The 21,445-nt window shown below is 40.2% G+C and overlaps 1 protein-coding gene across 1 annotated transcript in view; it reads right to left on the bottom strand.

Annotated features, from left to right (window-relative positions):
• CUNH10orf11 (chromosome unknown C10orf11 homolog) overlaps positions 1–21,445 on the bottom strand; it is a 641,101-nt gene that overhangs the window by 85,915 nt on the left and 533,741 nt on the right. The window contains exon 7 of the mRNA XM_018558158.1: positions 858–926. Coding sequence (XP_018413660.1) covers positions 858–926 — 69 coding nt within the window. The remainder of the gene's footprint in view (positions 1–857; positions 927–21,445) is intronic.

The following is a 21,445-nucleotide window of genomic DNA, read 5'->3' as shown; positions in this document are numbered from 1 at the left end:
AGTTTATGTAAAGATAGCAAAGCAGATCTGCACCCAAAACATAAGCAAATACAACACTTTCTGCTTTAGTGCTTTTATTATTATTAGAATCAAGCACAAAACCGCTTACAGCATGCTATCAGACTAACAGTGCAACATTCTAATAGCATGCCTATATATAAATAGTCTGTGAGTAGGATTTATATAATTATTATTTGCCTTTCTTTGGAAATTTGTTTGCTTAGCTGATAGTAGGAGTGAAAAAGCCCGCCCCTCTAAAATCACATAATTGTGTTTTCACCTCTGTAGATAAAACATATTCAGTGATATTTCACATCATGCATCAACCTGTGTTAGTGTGTAATGTGTTGCAAGCCTCCAGAAATAAAACTATTCTGTGGGGTTAGAACTTAAATGTCAAACTCATTCTGCTTCTTTGACCTAGCAAATGACCTCCGGGTGCTAGAACCAGGTTTTTGATCCCTATCTTCTGCTTCATCTGTTCATTTTAACCCATTTTGTTATCATTGACCATCAATGCATATTATATATGCATACAAGAACTTAATTCAATCCTGATAAGAAAATTGATAGCTCACACTCAAGGTTTTGTTGCCATAGCCTGAGATACTGATCAGGTAGTTGTACAAGTAACAAGATTTATTCCTCGTGCTAACACATAGCCTTTAAATCCTGTAAATTCAAAGCACAGACTGTGGGCCTGACAGGGATGTTTTTTTCATCATCTATTTGAAAAAGTGCAGCGCAGAGTGAAAATGCTGAGACAGCGAGATGGAGTGAGCAAGAGAGACGCGTTGTAAACTTTTTACCACCTTGCAGTAAAAGACTATATAAATAATATTGCATGTACACCTTACCTCTATGATTCGCTGGATCCCTGGATACTGGTGGCAAGGGCGTGTAAGGCATGTTAGGAGATCCTGAGTCTACATTACTTGAAATCTGACAGAGACACAAGGAATATCAGTCAATTGAATTCAGGGATACATATAATATTGTTTTTTCACCTTATATAAATACAAATTATTCTAATTCAGTATGTAGTACTCACACAGGAACTACAAGATCACTGGCATCCGCCATTCTCTGTTTTTACCTTACACTTACCAACATTAAAAATGGTTGTTTGATGCACATTCCTGACACCCACAAGAGCTTCCCAAGTACTGATGTAGAACCAAATGGCTCTACATAAATATTTATTAAACCCTAAGTTTGATTTTTTTCAAACAAATTTTATTTGATTTTTTCATATAAAACTACAAAAGAAAAATGAAACAAACATACTATCAGCAGGTTACATACGTGTGCATATCCGTATTCATTATACATCAGACGTGTAGGATGTGTCAGGGTACCCGTGCTATCCGCTCCCCTGTTAAACTACAGCTTATCAGGAACAAACTCTATGTAATTTCTGGATCCAGTAGGGGCTGAGGCTAGGCCAAGTATCTGGCAGGTGGGAGGTAATCTAATCCTGCGCCAATCGCAGGCTCCCCAGCGTGTTCGACACATCTGCCTCTAAATACCATTTTGTATATCTAAAGGGCTGAACCATGTGAGTTATTTCCATTACCGTTAAGGTTTTTACAATGAAATGTTTCCATCTTTTGAAGAAGGATGAGGCCTGTTTATCTGTGTGCATTTCGGCCTCTAGTCTTTCCTTGGCCAGTAACGCTGTCAAGTCCTTAATAATTTCTTGTACCTTAGAGGCCGATGGGGCGTTCCAGTGTCTCATGAGACATCTCCTAGCCACCAGGAGGCAGATGTGCACCCAGTCCAGTCCTTTATATTTGGTCTGACCTCGATTGTTGGTAGAACAGTCCAGGTATCCAAAAAGGCACAATGAGTACTCCAAGCCTGGTTTCCAGGAAACAATAGTGCTGATATATGCAAGAACTTGGTTCCAAAAGTCCGATATCTCTGGACACCCCCAAAAGCAGTGATGTAGGGTTGGGCGTTGGAGTCCACATTTCGGACATATCGATATTGGTTGGTGTAATGAGGAAGGCGTCGTTGCTGGAACAAAGTAAGGGACGTAGGCTCGATGTAAAATTTTGAATTGGGTCTCCCTCCAAATTTCGTTTGTTATTATTGATCTCGTCTTGGTGTACCCCTCAAGTATTTTAGGTAACAGATCCGGATCATCAAAGTCTCTTGACCACCCTTTCACACTTGACCCTGAGAGGGGGGGGGGGTATAAATAGTGTTTGTAGTCTTGGGTATAGTTCCGAAATAGAATATGTTTTGTTTGATACAAGGGTGTCCAGAAATGATGATGAGAAAAGGGATCTCGGCTTACCCGAGACTGTGTCACGCAGTCTTCAGCTGTAGGTAGTGTAGAAAGTCCTGGGGGGGGATACGATATTGCTGTATCAGATCCTTGAAAGAGTAAGGGGTGAAGGTTTGAGGGTCAAATAGTTGTTTCCAGAGATGGAGGCCCTTCTTTTTCCATTTGTGGAATGCTGAGTAATCTAAGCCTTGAACAAATGAGGGGTGCCCCGTGATGGGACAGTGTGTGGACATACATAAAGGCAGTTTGAAAGATTTCCTGATCTCTCGCCAAACAGTAATTGTGTCCCTAATAAATGAAATGTGTCGAATGCGCTGGGGTAGGGCAGCTAAGTTTGATTTAATGCTAGTATGCATTGATATGTTTGTAGTCCTGTTCTCAATCATATGTAATGCCCCCCCTCAAGGGGGATGAATGCCAACAAGTTAGAACTTCAGGATTCAGCATCCAGCTATACTTAAGCCTTACAGACAGCTTTAAAGTAGCCCTAGCATCATATATATTTTCGATTGTTAAGCGCATGCATACTAAGTAAGGTGCAAGTGTAAAACATAGAGGTATTTGAGTGTCTGTGCAGCTGTTAGCTGTGTTCACAGATGTCTAACACAGATCAACCTCTGTTGCAGCCTCTCCTCTTTTGGCTTGCTACAAAGCTTACAATATAAAGTCTGAAAAATGAAAAAGAGAAGACTGAAAAAATGTTCTCTCCTAATTACAGCAGACTGATGATATCATCTCAGCCTAGGCAGTCACTGAACTTAAGCTCCAGAACTGTTTTTTTTTTTTAATGAATGTATTATTACTGTATTTTGTGACATATCTTGCAGATTTAAAGCTGCATGGAGATCCACAAAATAATCTAAAAATAACATACAGCTGGGACAGAGGGTCCTCCTTTTTATACAATGGTGAGGGCCACATGGGATAAACAATAATCTCTTCAATTGAATGTTTGGGAGATGCCGTTAAGCTGTGTGTGGTATTACAGAACAGTATGATGCTCATCAAAAAGTTGGGATGCTGTGTAAAATCTACATAAAAACAGAATACAATGATTTGCAAATCTCAAAAACCCATATTTTATTTACAATAGAAAATAGAAAACATATCAAGTAACATATATGTTTAAACTGAAAAAAATATACCCTTTTAAGAAAAAAATAAAGCAATGTTGAAATTGATGGCAGCAACATATCTCAAAAAAATTGGGACAGGGCAAGAAAAAGCTGACAAAGTAAGTGGTACTAACAAGGAAGAGCTGGAAGAACATTTTGCAACTAATTAGTTTAATTGGGAACAGGTCGGTAACATGATTGAACATAAAGGTGCCCATACACCTTACGATTATCGGACTAAACTTTTCGTCCGATGATCGAACCGTCGTACGATTTTCGTACGACGGCCCCATCCTGCCCCGATTATCGCAAGGTTCAATCAGCGGTAGTTAGAAAAAAACACCTGGACGACTTGCGGTAATTGACCGCAATTATTTTCGTTTGCGCATGCGCAGTGTTAATCGTACGACTTTTGACGGACGGAAACGCCACCAACCATGCGAACATCGTACGATCAACCAAAGTTTTCAAACATGCTTGACCGTCAAAAGTCGTACGATTGTACAGTACTATCGGTCGGGCACTTTATTCACACGTTACGATTGTCGTACGAAAAGTCGATCGCATACGGTTATCGTACGATAATCGTAAGGTTTATGGGCACCTTTAGAGTCAGAGTGTCTCAGAAGTAAAGATGAGCAGAGGTTCACCAATCTGTGAAAAGCTGCATCTAAAAATTGTTGAAAAATTTCAGAATAATGTTCCTCAATGTAAAATTGCAAAGACTTTAAATATATCCTCATCTACAGTACATAATATCATAAAAAGATTCAGAGAATCTGGAGAAATCTCTGTGTACAAGGGACAAGGCCGAAACGCAATATTGGATGCCCATGATTTTTGGACCCACTGACAGCACGGCATTAAAATGATGGTAATCACTGCATGGGATCAGGAATATGTCCAAAAATCACGGTCTGTGAACACAGTTTGCTGTGCAATCCAAAAATGCAAGCTAAAGCTATATCTTGCAAAGAAGAAGCCATATTTGGACATGATCCAGAAATGCTTCTGTCTTCTCTGGACCAAAGCTAATTTAAAATGGTCTGTTGCAAAGTGGAAAATTGTTCTGTGTTCAGGCGAATTGGAATTTCACATTCTTTTGGGCAACCATGGGTGCCGCATCCTCTGGACTAATGAGGAGAGGGACCTTCTGGCTTGTTATTAGTGCTCAGTTCAAAAGCCTGCATCTCTGATGGGGGTGCATTAGTACGTATGGAATGAGCAGCTTGCACATCTGAAAAGGCACCATCAATGCTGAAAGATATATCCAGGTTTTAGGGCAGCATATGCTCCAATCCAGATGATGTCTTTTTCAGGGAAGGCCTTGCATATTTCAGCAGGACGAATGCTAAACCGCATACTGCATCTTTGACATCAGCATGGCTTCGTAGTAAAAGAGCCTCGGTGCTTAACTGGTCCGCCTGCAGTCCAAACCTTTCACCAACTGAAAATATTTGCCGCATCTTGAAACTAATATGACAAAGACGACCCAGGACTGTTGAAAGGTTAGAATCCTATCAGACAAGAATGGGAGAACATTCCTCTCCCAAAACTCCAGCAACTGGTCTCCTCCATTCCCAGACGTTTAACGAGTGTTGTTAAAAGAAGAGGGGATGCTATACCATGGTAAACATGCTCCAACTTTTTTGAGATGTGTTGTTGCCATCAATTTCAAAATTACTTAAAGGATTTTTTTTTAAATGGTATCAGATTTGCAAATCATTGCATTCTGTTTTTATGTAGATTTTACACAGCATCACAAGTTTTTTGGAGTTGGGGTTGTAATTAATTTCAACTTTTAAGGTAGATTTGGCTGCGGTACCTGTTTTTTATCGAGTGGTAACAAATCTGCATTGACTGGCAGAAGTAGCAGCCACAACAGATTTAAAAGATAAAGGAAAGTCTCCCTTTACAAAAAATAAAGTTTCATAGCATACTTTGTGACCTTTTTTTTTACTCACTACCACAATGATTGGTCTTACATTTATTAAAGTGCTAAAACATAGTGCATAAAACATTTTATATATATTTTTTTACAAGGCCCTTTACAGCACCTGGTTTAGTTGTCTATAAGCTACATACACTGAGTGGCCAGATTATTATGACTACCCCATCAGTACTTCCTTGGGCCGCGAGATGACTTCGTTGGGCCGCCTCGTGACTCCACGAGATGTTGAAAGGTGATGCGAGGAATCTGACACTGCAGTGTTGCCCTTCTGTTGTCTTGTACCAGTCTTGCCACTCTCCGTTCTGCCCTAACATTGACTAGTCACTGACGGCCACAATTCACACGCTCAGACCCAGATTTTCGGCTGACAGTCCAGTCTTTAAACACTTTAACAACAGCTGCTCTTGAACATTTAACAAATTCTGCTGTTTTGCTGATACTCGCTCCATGGCTCGGAGCGCCAACAATCATCCCACGTTCAAAGGCTGTTAAATCGTGTTGTTTACCCATATCTCCAGAAAAAAATAACTTATACTGTCGTGGTAAACAACATGTTTCTCTATTCATAATGGTCTGGCCCTCTAGCAACTTCAGCGCGAAATTATAGCTAATTATAGCTAATTTGCCTACAAACGTCAGGTGGTCATACTCATCTGGTCACTCAGTGTATACAGTTTGCTGGAAAAATCCATCAAAAATGTATAGCAACTGTTGCACCTTTTACCTATAGCACCTAATAACCTAATAATGTACCCCAAAAAATAAGAGAAATGTACAAGTGGCATAGTCCGCAGATGAAAATGTATTATTGGTAATACAGAGACATGGAGCTTTTTAATCCACAGGCAAGCCCACGTTTGTTAAAACTATTCCAAAATATCTAATTATAATGACTGCTATGTGATACAATGATTCAGGTTTTGTGATGGCATTTATCTGTTGATTTTTGGCATTGATGTTGCTAGTTAATGGGTTTATTATTACACATGGTAGACTGTTGGTGATTTCTAAATAACCACAACAAAATTGTATAAAAAGTAGAAAACAAAACATGTACCTTAACTCATTCATGCCCTGCCCAGAGGTCATCGATACCTATATGCCCATGCCAAATTTAACAACATCAGCATTTGTTGGGTAACTCAACAATAACTGTTTACACTGGCAGGTTCCCAATTTGCACTGTAGAATTTAATTTACTACTTTGTGTGTTCTACATGCATTACTATTGAACTCTCTGTAACATGCATTTTGAATGGAACCACATACATTTTTTACTACAATTCAGCCGTAGATGTTACCTGGACCTAAGATTACTGGGTCTCTGGTTCCTGTGCTCTAAACTTTAGTTGGCTGCCAAGAGTAGCGATGTCAATGTCATGAACCCAATTAGAGCTGAAACAGTGAATCTCAATAACACTTTAACTCACATATAGAGTTATACCTGTCTACCTACATTCACAACGTTAACAATATATACAGACCACTAAGTATTGTGACAAGCACTTGTCCAGATTACTATGATCAGATTTACATTTTTGTTGTGTCAGGCAAAAAGCCAAGTTCAAGTTTAGTGAGCAAAGCTTAATGTGAGGATGTAAGGATTGAAAGGACAACTGCCTGCCAGAAAATATGGAGCCAGCATTCAAATGCCACTGATTTTCCATCATGGAGTTCCTGTGAATTATCACCAGAGAAACAATCCAAATGTGCGAGCAGATTTTATCCCATTTTTCACCCATGAATCATAAATGGGAAAAAAATTTACAGTCTAAATTGCAGTTAAAAGGAATAAAGTCATTTTATGTCAGGCATGATTTATCAAAATGATCTCATTTTAAGAATACTGCGGTGTATCTTGATTAATAGCATTAGATAGAATGACAAATTGCCTCTTTAATGGGAAGACAGAAATGCACCATCAAGAAATGGAGGCAGCTAGAAAAAGGAGGAAAAGATTGCTGGTTACGGGCCAGTTACAATGGCTCTTTGCATCTACAAACATGTAAAGCACCTTAAAGAAGAACACCTGAAAATCAATAGTGATATTGTGCCTCCTATACTAACATTCTTGTAACATTTAAAGTATTTTCTAAAAGGTGCATGGATCTTTACTTTGAATACACCTTGAATGGATCAACACCTTGAATAACCCTTCCCTCTATTCACAACTAAAATGTTTTGGATGAAAATACCTCTACAAGGCTTAAAGAGTAGGGATTTGTGAGCCCTGCCAATGTACCCAGATCACAGATAAACAGCCTTGAAAAGAAGAATGGAAAATGACTTGTGCATGTATACTATACATAATGAAGCATCTTTCCTATTTTATGCATCTCAACATGAAAAATGAGAGGTGTTTTTATGGGACATACCTGTACAATCAAGGTACCATTTTGCTATATGTATTGTTAATTTCAGCCCTGGATTCAATGAGTTCACTCTAGTCTTGGATATTATAAATGTACAGGACTAACATAAAGGATGCTAAACATAAAAATAAAGCTTATCACCAAAGGTCTTCTGTACATTTAGAACTTCTTTATGTGCAAAATACACCAATCTCTGGTAAAAAGTTTACATCTGTTATCAAAGCTCCTGTTGAAGCTACTGGAGAACCAAAATCAACATAAAATACAATTGCAGTGCAAAAGAGACCATAGTTGTAGAGCCTATATCAGGGCCAGATTCACACAATGATGCCACTCTTGAAGGAGTACGTTTTAGGAAGACGAAATGTAACTTGAAATGTGAAACAACTACTTTAAGTCTCTAGGAGATTTTTTACATATAATAAAATGGAAACCCTGCCTCCAATTCCAATTCTGTGAAATATTGTACACAATTGTCGGAAGAGCCTCAAGTTCTTAAAGCGGACCTTTAAACCCCTTCACTACAAATGACAACAGCATGCAGCTCTGCATGCTGATTTAAAATCGTCTTACACTCATTAGTTACACTAATTATTTTTAATTTACTTGCAAATAGAGTTCATCTACTTCCTGGTCCAGTTCTGGCACAAATTATGTAAGTGCCAAAGCATTGCATCTTGGGAAGGTTACATCAGCAAAGCATTGCTGGGAAATCTCAATTATAATCTAATGAGATCTCAGGGAAAGGCATTTTGCTCGACTGGGATGATGTGCATGGTCACATGTCATAATCACATGTGCCAGGGTTTCAGGAAGTAAATGGAGAGCTAGTAATGTGCCATTAGTAAACATGGCCACTGCCAGAAGACTGAGAACTAAAAGAGAAATAAGGTATGCAAAGAATACAAAGCCAGCAATTATCTAGAAGTATCTGATTGTAGATTGGCATTACTAAACATTTCTAAAGGCGTGTTTGGTGTTATAAAAGATATGGGTAAAGGTCCGCTTTAAGTTCATGCAATGATTTGCTATCAATCAGTACTGTGTTTTGACATGGCCATGGTTTATAGTGATGTACATATATTATAGTATTGTAAAGCGGTGTGCAAACTATTGGCGCTATATAAATCCTGTATAATAATAATAATAATTATAGTTTTCTTTTGTTAATAACGGAGGCCATGCTGTTTTGAGCTGCAGCTTTAAAAGCCATTTCCACCATTCCACTCCCAGCGCTCCAGTCTTTTTCTCTCCCAACTTGGAGGCCCACATTCATGTATTTTTTACTTAATTTTTTCTTACCTTTTTTTCAGTGGTCTACAGGAGTCCTCTTCTTCCAGGTGCCATTCCTCAGCAAATATTAGAGAGCACAGCTGATGTCATGACATCAGTGCCATTTCCTGCATCATTGTACTGTGAGTGCAGGGCAAAGTAGTGACACCTCCAGGGGAGGGGTCCATGATGCCCAGCACTCACAGAAATTGGTTTGAATGAGTCTGGGTGACAGAGCAGTGAGGCTATGGGGGACAATATGGAAGAAGAGGATAGTATTGCAACAAGAGCTGCTTTTTAGTTGCACTGCTGCACGACAGTATTTTAAAATTATATTGGAATTGGACTGTAGTTGTCGCAGGCTGCTTGTAGCTTTGTCCACCATCTATGTTCATGGACACACAGTTTAATATTTGCTCTGTCTTCAATGAAGGAGTTATGTTCAAACCACTGTCCCAATGTTTTTTGTCCTGATTAACCAGAATCCATATGCACAACAGCAGTTATTTTGTACCAATGCAAGGTAACAATGTAAGAAAACATATTACCATGTGTTGAGTCTCACATCCCTATGTCCGTCCGTTTTTCTACTACGGGCGGACGGCAAGAGGTTAAAATAAACCAACAGTGCTAATTAAATAAAAAAATGTAGGTGGTATTTTGTTTTTGATCTTAAGTACTTTCTGTTTCATCTTTGAGGCTAGGAGGTTGCTAGCCCAGGATATATAAAATTGACTTGGCACTCAACTGCTTTCAGCAAAAGGAAGTAAATCATACCACATGTATTGTTTACGTGTATGTTAATTTGTGTTTTTTGTGTTTCCCTATTTTTGCTTCAGTGCAGAAAGGGAGATAAGAATCTACAACAAACACTTTATTTTCACATATAATTGTATTGAAGGCTTACCTCCCTCCCACATGTTTTAAATATCCCCATGAATTCAGGGTCTAATACCTTTAAAGTTTGGTTATGCTGGCTCCCACTTGCCCTGACTAATTTTCTTTCAGCTGACAGATCACAAGTCTTTTATACTCCACCTCCTTACCCCCTTCCCTTGTTTGACATAGAAGACTCTCTAATCCAGAAACTCTGTCCCAATTAATCTTTCTAAAATGCTAAGTTATTAACATTGCCACCCACTGAGGGGCAACACTCTTCTGCCTATAAGAAGACCTCTTGCTAAGCATCAAAGATCTCCATCAAAGGCTCTCCTGATCCAGGTCGCTATGAGCATGAAGCAATGCCGTCCTTTTCCCCTCACTGATCAAACATTTTCACTTAAAGATCAGTTCACCTCCTGCACCCATTTCCTCTTAGAAATTTAGTGTAATGTGCCCCCTTTTCACTTTATACTTTTTTTTCTTGTTCTTAAGCAGAACAAAACTGTAAACCAAACAAGACAAAAGGAGAAAGGAGAAATAATAGTAATAAATGGTGTGAAGCTAAATGAAAATCCCCTAGCAGTTATTAAGGCTTCCTTTTTCCTCCCAGAATCCCCCACCCTCTGATGCTGTTTAAACAGCCTGAAGCAGCCCTGACTTAGGAAAAGGATGAAATGACTTTTCAAGATCAAAGGCCCACAAAGTCTTTACACACACATAATCACAAGGCTTCTGAGAAGTTGAGATTGATTTGTTTCAGTGTAGCACAGAGAGCATGTAATAACAACTGAGCTTTTGTTTTCTTAAGACTTTGGGAAGGGATGGGTATCCAGAAAAAAAGGGGGGTTGGGGGTGGAATGGTGTATTTAATGTCTAAGATATGAAACAAACGAAAGCCAGTATATAAGAATAATATGGCAAATGGCAAAAAAGAGGATTATTCTAAAAGAACAGTAGCTTCTGCTACTCACATTATTCTACCAATTGCTTGCAATGTGTCACAGTTGTGATCATGAAGATAGTACAAAAAATATTAGCAGAGGGGATATTCTAGGACTATTGGACAATTTTAGAGACTGTATAGTGGAATTTTCACAATATCATATTTTGCATTAATCGTAAAGTCTTCTATTATACTCTTAATGCAGCAGTTCTTCACATTCAGTCATTTAACAAGCTCAGAGAGACTCTGGCATTAGCCCTCTTGAGGAAATTTTTTAATTTAATAATACACTGTATAAATTCAATTAAGAAGCAGCTGCTGCATGGTCAAAATGAAATCCCCAGAACTTCTTGAACTTCTAGACTGTAAGGAACAGGCTGTCTACCTTCTGCTTTGGTCTGTGTTTCTGTGCCATTGTCATTACGTTTAATTTGCAGTCTTTATTTGACAGAGCTACCAAATTGTTTGCCTCTATTTGGCAGGAAAGTTGGTCTTTTTTTATTCCTTAAAGCCTTTTAAATAAATACGAGCTCTAATAATATTTCCTAAAATATACACAAGATGCTGTAAATGAATATGCTTGCTTCTCTTAAAAAGGGCAGCTTGCAACCAAATCTTGGCCCTCTTGAATGGGAACATAGCAATGAAAACCTCAAAGAGGGATTAAGTCTTCCCTACTTTTAAAGTGTTGCTCGTGACACAGGTAAAACAACCCCAACAAACTCTACCACATTGTATTGAAATCATGAAAAACAATTGCTGAAGTTCTACTTTAATACAGATATATTTGCATTCAAATAAAATTAAATGTATATTTAAATACATCTATTATAAGTACCAGAATGTGACTTATTACCTGCATCCTCTAAACCCCTGCATAAGAGGACACAGACTGTGATAGGGAGGGGTATCAATTACATTGCACAATGCTGCCAGTCTAGCACTGAGACCTTACTAACAGGAGGAATGTGGGGTGGGCATGTTGATGACCACATCAGCATAGTGATACTTTAATCAGCAAGCTAGGGGTCTGAGGTGGACCAAGCTGTGCTGCTTTACTGCAGAAGAGGTCAGGGATGTGGCAGATTAATTTATATTACAAGACTGGCCTAATGGAAAACCAAATCTTTGGGCAGGCTACATAGATGTACTTTGACTGTGTATGTAGCTGTTTGTCTGAAATTGTGTTTTAGGGCCTATCCACACTTGTCTATTTTCATGCAGCAAAACTCATGCATTTTGCTTCGAAGATACATTACAAGTGGCTGGTTTACATCTATGCAACGCAGTTTAGTGGAAAAGGGAAAGGTAAACTACACGGGCCTGTTCCCACCTCCGCATGTGCATTACCATGCATGCTGCATGCCAGTGGCGGACCTAATAAGCAAAGGGCCCTGGTGCAAGATTTTACCTTGGCCCCCCTCCCAAGTCGGCCCCTGCATTCTCTAATGTTGCAGTAGCGTGCTGGACTTACCTGAGACCCTGCAGAGCACACCATAGAACCTGCATAGCCCACCTGAGACTCTATATGGTGGGCTCTGCAGGGTCCCAGGTGGTCTGGTCATCGGGATCCCTTTCCCTGTACCTCCTCTTACCTGCTGCTGCTGGGGCCCGGCCTCCTCCACCCCCTCCCCCCCCTCCCCTGTCCCCTCTGCCATGCCGCCCCGGTACAGTTGATACCCATGTAAGAGGCCCCCCAGACGCCTCACATGGGTACCGGCCATACCCCCCTGATGGTGGTGTTCTATCAAAGGTTGTTACTACGTTAGAATGTGTGACCGGTGATATGGTCACACGTTTTAACGTAATCCCGCCCAGTTTTTCAGCGGTGGAATGTGTGACCACCAATGGGTGAAGCATTCCAGCGCTTTCCCAGCTGTTCCAGGGCAGATCGGCATCGCAAATCGCATGTGCAGGAGAACCGAATTGCCCTGCAACAGCGGATCGGTCCTGAAATGTCACTTCTATCCGACTGCGATCTCACATTCCACCGCACTCACAAAGTCGGATAGAAGTAACATTTCAGGACCGATCCGCTGTTGCAGGGCAATTCGGTTCTCCTGCACATGCGATTTGCGATGCCGATCTGTCCTGGAACAGCGGAGAAAGCGTTGGAATTTTTCACCTATTCCACCGCCGAAAAACTGGGTGAGATTACGTCAAAATGTGTGACCACGTCACTGGTCACACATTCTAACGTAGTCTCAAACTTTGATAGATCACATGTATACCTGTAATCATTTAATCAGAGAAATAGATTATAATAGGGAACATTACAGTGTAATATTCCCCATTATAATCCACTTGTCTGATAACATTAAATAGCATTTCACAACTACTATCCAAAATCCACCCCTCCCCCCAAGAACCCCCCCGGCACATGGACTTACCCAGCCAGAGGACCGCAGCCAGGGAGTTTCGATTTGAGCACTGCAGGGGGCGGGGCTTGTGGCACACACACGCCTCCTGTGACTCACCTCCCCTCGCGTTACTATGGACGCGGCCGGGGAGGTGAGTCACAGGACCCGCCCCCTCACTGAGAAGCCCGTCGACAGTGCGGGGCCCCGGTGTTTGAACACAGGGACCGTGCACTGGCAAAAAAATCAGGATCGGACCCCACTGAGCCCCCCCACAGCCACTGGCCCACTGGGGGAGCCCAGGACCGGACCCCACTGGGCCCCCCCCCACAGCCACTGGCCCCGGTGCCCCAGCACCGGCGGTAGTTCCGCCACTGCTGCATGCACATGGAACAGTGTGAATCCAGCCTGAAATGTCACTAAACTTATTCCACTATTTTCTTCTCTACCCACTTTAACTCTTGCAGATTGTTGAACAGTGGTGAAGTGTCCACATAGAGAACTGAGGATTATTGGTAACAGTATTTCTAGTCAGTGACATTGAACATTGCATTTGATGCAGTTAAAATAGTGTACTACTTCTTACTGTAGTGTAGTACTATATGTCGGGAAGTATAAATATATATCTACCCAAATATATGTATTTATAATTATATGCGTTGTGAAAATCCAGGCAACCTCAATTCTTTTCCAGAGAGTAGCGTTTAATTGGATCGAAGAAACAGATGAACAGGAACAGTCCTACAGAGTAAAATATCTAGACCTCAGATGATAAAGGTTCCATGAGGACCCACTCTAACTACCCAGCATATATCTCCAATCTATATATGCACCTCTGTGCCTCTCTTCATGACTCTGAACTCCCTCTTCTCAGCCACCTTAGGCTCTCTATTTATATACAGTTTAGTGCCATTCACTGACACTGAATGGATTCTGATTGGCTGGTCTAATTACCCATTTGATGTTAGTTAACGAAATATGCTTTGACAAAATTCCCTACAGCTGTTCCATTGAGTACAATCAACAAAACAGGATGGTCAACTGGACAATAAACTAACAAAATTAAAAACCTAGTTAGCATAGGGGTGTTAAATAACATCAGCTAAAAGAATGCAATACATGAGAATACACCCTAAATATGCCCCTAATATATCTACTTCAATCATAATTTACAACACTTACTAGCCATGTCGCCAGAGAAACTAATCTTTATTCTCTATTAGAGCTAGAAAGTGTGGTAGAATCCTCAGCATTTGACAATTCTGAGGGTGTCAGATGCATGTGTCCCCACTACTCTCTGTGGTTCCACCTGCTGGCACCTATGTTACTAGTTAATCACTTGTCACGAAGTGTCAGATACTAAAGATTCTACCATACTAGCTCTGCAAAAGAATAAAGATTGAACTCACTGGTAGTGGAATTGCTAAACGGTAGTACTGTTCTTATAAATGGTACCTTTTGCTTTTTTTGTGTTTTGAGCCAAAGTTGCCTTAAAAATACAGATCCTAATATATCACACACCTTGACAGCTCATTAATAAATTAATTTCAGTGTTTTAATAACAGAAGTCTTACTTGTCCCTCTCTCTCTTGTATTGATATTACTACTTATTTAGGCTAGGGTGAATTAGACACTGATGGTGGTGATCTTCTTAAACCAGCAAATGGTCATTAATAAATGTCTATCCCTATAAGTGTTTTCTCTGCGGCACCTATGGTAAGCAAAGTTAACCATATAAGTAAAAATATCTTATATGCAAACAATCATACTCCTGTCCAATCATCTACTCTAGTGACATGCTTTTCCATGATTCAGTTGCTATAGGAGTGTTTCTCCTCATTGTGGCAATGTTATAAGTTATTGGTTTATCTCTATTCATCTCAATTATATCAGCAAAGATGAATGGATAATTGCACAAAAAAATCCAGGATATTAGCAACACAGACACTGTTCTTCTAGACTGACTGTAATAAGTGCCTAAAGTCAGTCATAAGTACAGAATTAAAAAGGTATCATTAGGAAGAGAGATGATCTCAGGGAGAATTTGGTCCTACTAGTTTGCCCATCAAAAAGCGTGAAATAATCTTTTGCACTGGCAGGGCTAGCAGAGAAAAAGGTTTCTCATTCCGTTGGTATTAACTTGAGTGAGTAGCGGGCATAGCAGTTCTGTCTAGGACATAGACAACACTAACGTCCAATAGAGAATTTGCTTAAAGGGAATTCATAGTCTATGTTTATCTCAATAATCATTTAAAAGAGATCTGCTTGATGGAAATTCGCTTTTCTATACCTGTCAAAAGCCATATATGTTTCATCACATATTCTGGCCGTTTTGCAGTGCTGCACAATGGTTGTGCTTGCCTGCTCCTTCTCTTAGTACAAGTCTATAAGTCTAATTCATTGAATTTATTGTAATGGTTGTAAGAAAGAAAGACAGACAGACAAACAGACATATCCGGTGTACCACTAAGAGCTCCCTCAAATGACTAATCTACAAACCTCAATATTCAGTACTATAACAAAATTATGGAATAGCAAAGTTGTAAAAGTATTTAAAGTCATATAAAAAAGTTACTTCAAGGTAAACACTGGAGCAACAATTCAAAATATGTAGTCACTAAAACTACCTTTACTTTCTCTTTAAGATGTAAGTATAACAGTAAAACTAGCCCACCTTAGACCCTTTTGTCCAGCAGGACTGTATAAGGCCCATTCAGACGTTGTAATTGTGTTATTTTTTTTACAGGTAAGGCATAAAGCTAAGTGCAGTGCATTGGGTGCAATTTTTTTCAAAAAGCACCGAGCGTGCACAACAACAACAAACGTGCGTTAAAGCCCATCACCACCCAAGCACAGATGCAAGCCATCCGTGCATTTTTGTATGCTACACTGTAACAAATAATGCATGTCAGTTAAAATGTTTTGTGATCTATTGGCCGCGTGTTCAAAAGAAAGTGTGCAGTAATGCACTGCAAGGGATGATGGTAATCTAAATGGACCTTTAAAGTCAGCATACATGGGCTTCAGAACAAGTCAAACACAAAAAAATGGTTTACATTTCAAATCAGGTCATCTTGGGAAACATTTGAGATTCACTCAAACTAACTTGAGTAAAGTAAAAGCTAAGCAATTCAATGCATGGCAAAACAGTGTACAGTGTATACTGGTCCAAAAATCTATTTAAAAATTCAAACACTGTATTCCACATCCATTAAAACGTTTCCCTTAGGGCTTGTTCACGCCAAATACAGACCAGATCTGCATGAATTTCTGCACACGCAGTGCAGTGTTTTGTGCCGCGTTTTTTTTGTTCATTTAAAATGGGCTTTCAGTGCGTTCCAGGGCGTTTGCATATGTTTTTGATGCGTTTGCATGAGTTCCAGAGCAGGTAAAATAGGGCTTGCTGCAGTTTTTTTTACATGCTTTGGAACTGAACGCTGCGGTGTGAACTAGAGCCCAAAATACAATTGGAATACATTGGACGCAGTTTTGATCCGGCCTGTAACTGCTCTGCTCTGCTCCTGGAACGTGCTTGGTGTGAACAAGGCCTTAGAAAAATATAACTGGCTAACTTTAGATTTGAGTGTCTACAAATATAAGAACATGTGTTAAGCTGGTGACACATATTGCAAACTAATTGTACAATCTCTGTACAAACATCTTCAGATTAACCAGCTACTACTCTATGAGGGCTCACCTAAATAGTATTCAGAATTAAGTAGTTTCTCACTATTCAGTAGTACTCAGTATTCAGTGGTCATTCAATTTAGTTTCAATTATTCAGGTCCTTACACTACATAATTGCTCATCAATTTAAAGCCTGAGTTTACTTTTCTGACTATGTTTCACCCATATTCAGGGTATAACATGAAACACAGTCACATCGCAAACCACCCACCCCCCAACTTACCTGGATCACAGGGTTTTTCTCCCTACAGGCTTTCTAGCTCCACCCACAAAGCTGCAATACCCATTCATAGATCCTTTGACAGATGTGTGAATGGTGAATGAATAAACTACAAGACCCATCAACCACCATGGCGCAGGGACTTATAGTTCTCAATGGAATACAGGTGTTACTGAATGTCTGTACCAAGGTACAGACATGGACAGGAGGTATAGTCTGTGAGAGCCGGAGCATTCTACTGCCACGTTCTACTGATTGCGGTTGCAATGCTTTCCTGGCTCGAATGCAAAAAAATATTTAATGCACATTTTTTTTCATTTATTACAAAGTGTGCATTTATTATATATTTTTTTCTAAAATGTGAACTTTGCCTTTAAAGTCACATTTAACAAAAATGTATCTTATTTGTACATCACTCAGCTGCAGATTTTCAAATCATCTTTGAATTGGTGCCGACACTGTCCTTCCCTTCCCTTCCCTTCCCTGTGTGTGTTGTAAAGTAGCCACAGCTCCAAGCTCACACCAAGCACACTATGCCAGGTTTACAAAATTAAGACAAGAATTTTGAACAATGAACCCCATCACCCTACACCCAAAGATTTGCTACCTAGGTTCTTACAGATCCAGTCTTAGCACTTATAGTACCCTGTACAAAATGTAAGTGTAGGTCCTCGAAATAAACCTTTTCGGACAATGGTGTTAAAGGTCTATGAGTAGGACTTACACCACAGGTAGCGCTACTCTCTATTTTTCCAATGGGGATAGCAACAGCAAAGAAAACTCTCCTCCGTTTCTTGCTGAGTGTAGCTAGGACTGTAATAGCACGGCATTGGAAATCAATGGATCCTCCAACCCTGCAAGAATGGATGGAGGAGACTACCGCAGTTTTTGGTTACATGGGATAGTTGGATTCAAAATTGTAAGATAGCCCACATAGAAGAAATACATTGAAGAAATACATTGTAATTTGCAAGGTGCCAGCTCGCTCATTTTTTTATTTTTGTGTTTGGGGTTGTGTTGGTTAGGAATGACGGTGGAGACAGCTTCCCTCTTGTTCTATAGTACTTCTCACTATAGGTTAACCAGTTGACATCCGCGGTGTTAAACCTCCTTCCCATCCAGGCCATTTTTCAGTATTCAGCGCTGCGGTACTTTAACCGAACGAGCCGCGAACGAGCACATATAGGCGATCGGCGGGCTATGGACCCGCTGATCGCCTATATGTGTAACACCCGGTAACGGGTGTGTGCACTGATCGGGTCTTTTCTGCCCGTGCGTGCCCGCTAGGGGGCGCGCGCGAGCAGAAAAAAATTGCCGTCTGGAGACGGCAACCCGCAGATGCAGCAGTGCCGTCCGTCCGTTTTTTTACTACGGGCGGACGGCAAGAGGTTAACAAGCCCTCAATAGAAAGGAGGGGGGAGTTTTTCTTTAAGAAGAGGATACAATAATGTATGTAAAGTTAATTTTGAAGTGACTGTAGATCTCCTGGATACGGAGAATGTGTTTGTTTTTTGTGTTGTGCTGTTTTTCTTTTTTTATGTGTAATAACTAATAAATATGATAGTTTAAAAAACAAATCTAAGTGTAGAACCCCTACAGACAAAAAAGTATTGCTAATGCTCTTTGTTACCACTAAAGTGGAGCTAGCATCAGTGCTAGGTAAAGGTTGCCTACCTGGAAATGTGTGAATGTATTAAAAAGCTCTGTAAAATGTTCCTTACCTCCAGCAGGATCAAACTGCACTTGTTAAAAACGAAACAATCCCTACATGTGAAATCCCCATTGCTCGCTGAAGGTCAGAAGCCATATGCATTCAGCATCCTTTGCAATTTGCAAGTATTGCTTTAGCTTGCAGGAACATGAGATGCTCTCTTTTACTACCCACAGCCTAATTTGTTCCCAGAATGGTAAGCTGGCATTTACAAAGGAACAAAAATGAGGGTAGCGGAATAGGAGGGGGAGCAGGTTCCCCAGCTGAAACTCTCAGGGACTTCCTTAGAACACCTAGCACCAACTGTGTGACGTAAGTTGAAAAGCTATCTCCTGAAGCCTCCATTAGGATGACACCTGTGTAGCCACCCAAGTCCCATAGCTAAAGCCAGCTCCGGCCCATTTTGATTACATATTTATATGTAATCATATAACATATTTATAAAGCGATGAATATGGCTTTCACCAAACATTCACTGGTGGGTAAATCATTACGGTAATATAAAACACATGCAACTGCAAAACTAACCCAAAGTGAATGTTTGGTGAATGTCAGATTCACTCCTTATATGTCGCTATGTGATCACCCTTGAAATTGTTAGCTTGCCTGAGAAGTTCATAGTTATATTCAAATAAACTTCCCTATCAAAATATATGAAGCATAATGAATAATTCACAAGAAAATTTCGGTGGGACCATTAAAGGTTTGCAATTGATAAGTACAACTACTCGGAAAGGTTTTGTAAGAATCCCACAGGGGTAGTTCACATAAATATAACTGCACAGATGGACTTTGTCACAGTAAGGTAGATAATCCTGCAACGTGAGAGAGTGTGAGGGAAGCAAGAGCAGCTGAAAAAGCAGCTTGTCAGCAGAAGAGGGTGCTAGTGTGTCATCCATTTACGATGCAAATTGAGTATTGCTGTAGTTGCAGATTAAAGCAAGCATTTACGGCACTTGGCAGGTTCCCAGCGTGCTGAATGCTGGAATCAAGCTTGTCACCACGCACTGAAGGTTATTAATGGTGCTTCCAATCAAAGGCCTGTGAAATGTGCAAGTTAAAAGCAAAGAAACAAGACTGGGTTTATTTGCTCTTGGGGAGAAGGGAGCTCTCTGGGCCACAACTGTCAAGCTGACAAACATTTTCACATGCTGCAGATTCTGCGGTTCTCAAGCGCTTGGCATTTGATTGACAGAGGCACATCCCGGTCATTCTTTCCAGCCCTTGCATTCGTAAATCTATGTGTCCGCCGTATGATGAACAGGTTTGCTGCAAGCATACATGAAAATTCTCTCTCATACAAATTATACTGCAGTACAGTTAAGACCAAGCTGATTCATAAGCTTTACAGAGGGAAATATAGAAACATATTAGTGTATACAGCATATAAACCATATAATGTAGCAAATGAAAATACAACGCTTTGTGTTGAAAGGCATAATTGCAGTGTGACAGTTATCCAGCTATGTTATCAAACACTGAGCAATCTTAGAGGCAGATAAAGTACATCCCAAATAAGCTGCCTTAATTCCTGGACTGTCTTGACAGTATCAAAGCAGAAAGTGAGATATTCTTTACAGCACAGGCCAGTTCCTGTCTCACAAAGCCCTTTAACAGCACAATTTAATTACATGTCCCAGTCTGCAAGACAGGGAGGGAGGGAAGGAGAAAAGTGTAAACATTATAACGTTTTATCTTGAGATACATCTGGACATGCAGACAATGTGCTAAAACAACACAGATCTGCCCTCACTGTGACTTTGAAGAGTTCACATCGGGCAAGCTGTTTCCAAGGACAGGAATTCTGCTGTTTAGCAAGGGGCCCATAATGTACAAATGTCCCAATTGAGTACAAGCACGCACTGCTTCTTTCCAAAGGTAATAGCATTGATATGCTGCAAGGACTTTCTGCTGAATAAACAGAGGTTATAAAGTCATGAATATCAGGTCAAAAACATCTAGGAACCTGCCGAATCAAAGTGAACATTGCAAAATAATTTATGGTGCTTTGAAAATGTTCATATACCACAAGAAGCTCAGTACATTGCAGTTGCACTGTGGAATTTACCCATGTAAACTGGATCAGGAGGAAGAAGTTGTCCTACCATGTAGCATGCTAGGTGACATGTGGTCATGTGACTATATATTGTCAAAGTTAGTGAAGCAGCTATGTTTATGTACTAGCACTGCTGTCAGCTCTTTGTAGTTAAACCAGATGCCACCTGGGCCTGGTGCAGGCTGTTCTAGGCAATATACCAGCTGGGTGAGTAGTGGAATTTGCAAATTCATCTATCCATGGCAGCATCTATTATTGCGCTCAGTTGTGGATTTGGAGTAAGAGAATCAATTTGTACAAAATTTTAAAATATATTTTGCTAATTATTTGAGCGAAAAAAAAGTGTCTACTTCCTCAATAGAAACAAATGAATGGCCCAGAGAAAGCATGACACTTGTGTTGGCATGCAAAAACTTCCAAAAAGTATTTGAAAATAAAAAACAAATTACTGTTATAAGTAGGGATCCACCGATACAAGCATCGGTATCGGCGGCGATACCGAGTATTTGCATGAGTACTCGTGCAAATACTCCAATACATAAAACGAGTACCTGTGCCGCGTCCGCCATCTTCAGGGACCCGAATC

This window comes from Nanorana parkeri, unplaced genomic scaffold (assembly GCF_000935625.1).
Source record: "Nanorana parkeri isolate BGI_ZX_2015 unplaced genomic scaffold, ASM93562v1 scaffold322, whole genome shotgun sequence".
Lineage (NCBI taxonomy): Eukaryota > Metazoa > Chordata > Amphibia > Anura > Dicroglossidae > Nanorana > Nanorana parkeri.
The sequence above is the reverse complement of the archived record's forward strand: the minus strand, read 5'-3'. Positions and strand labels throughout refer to the sequence as shown.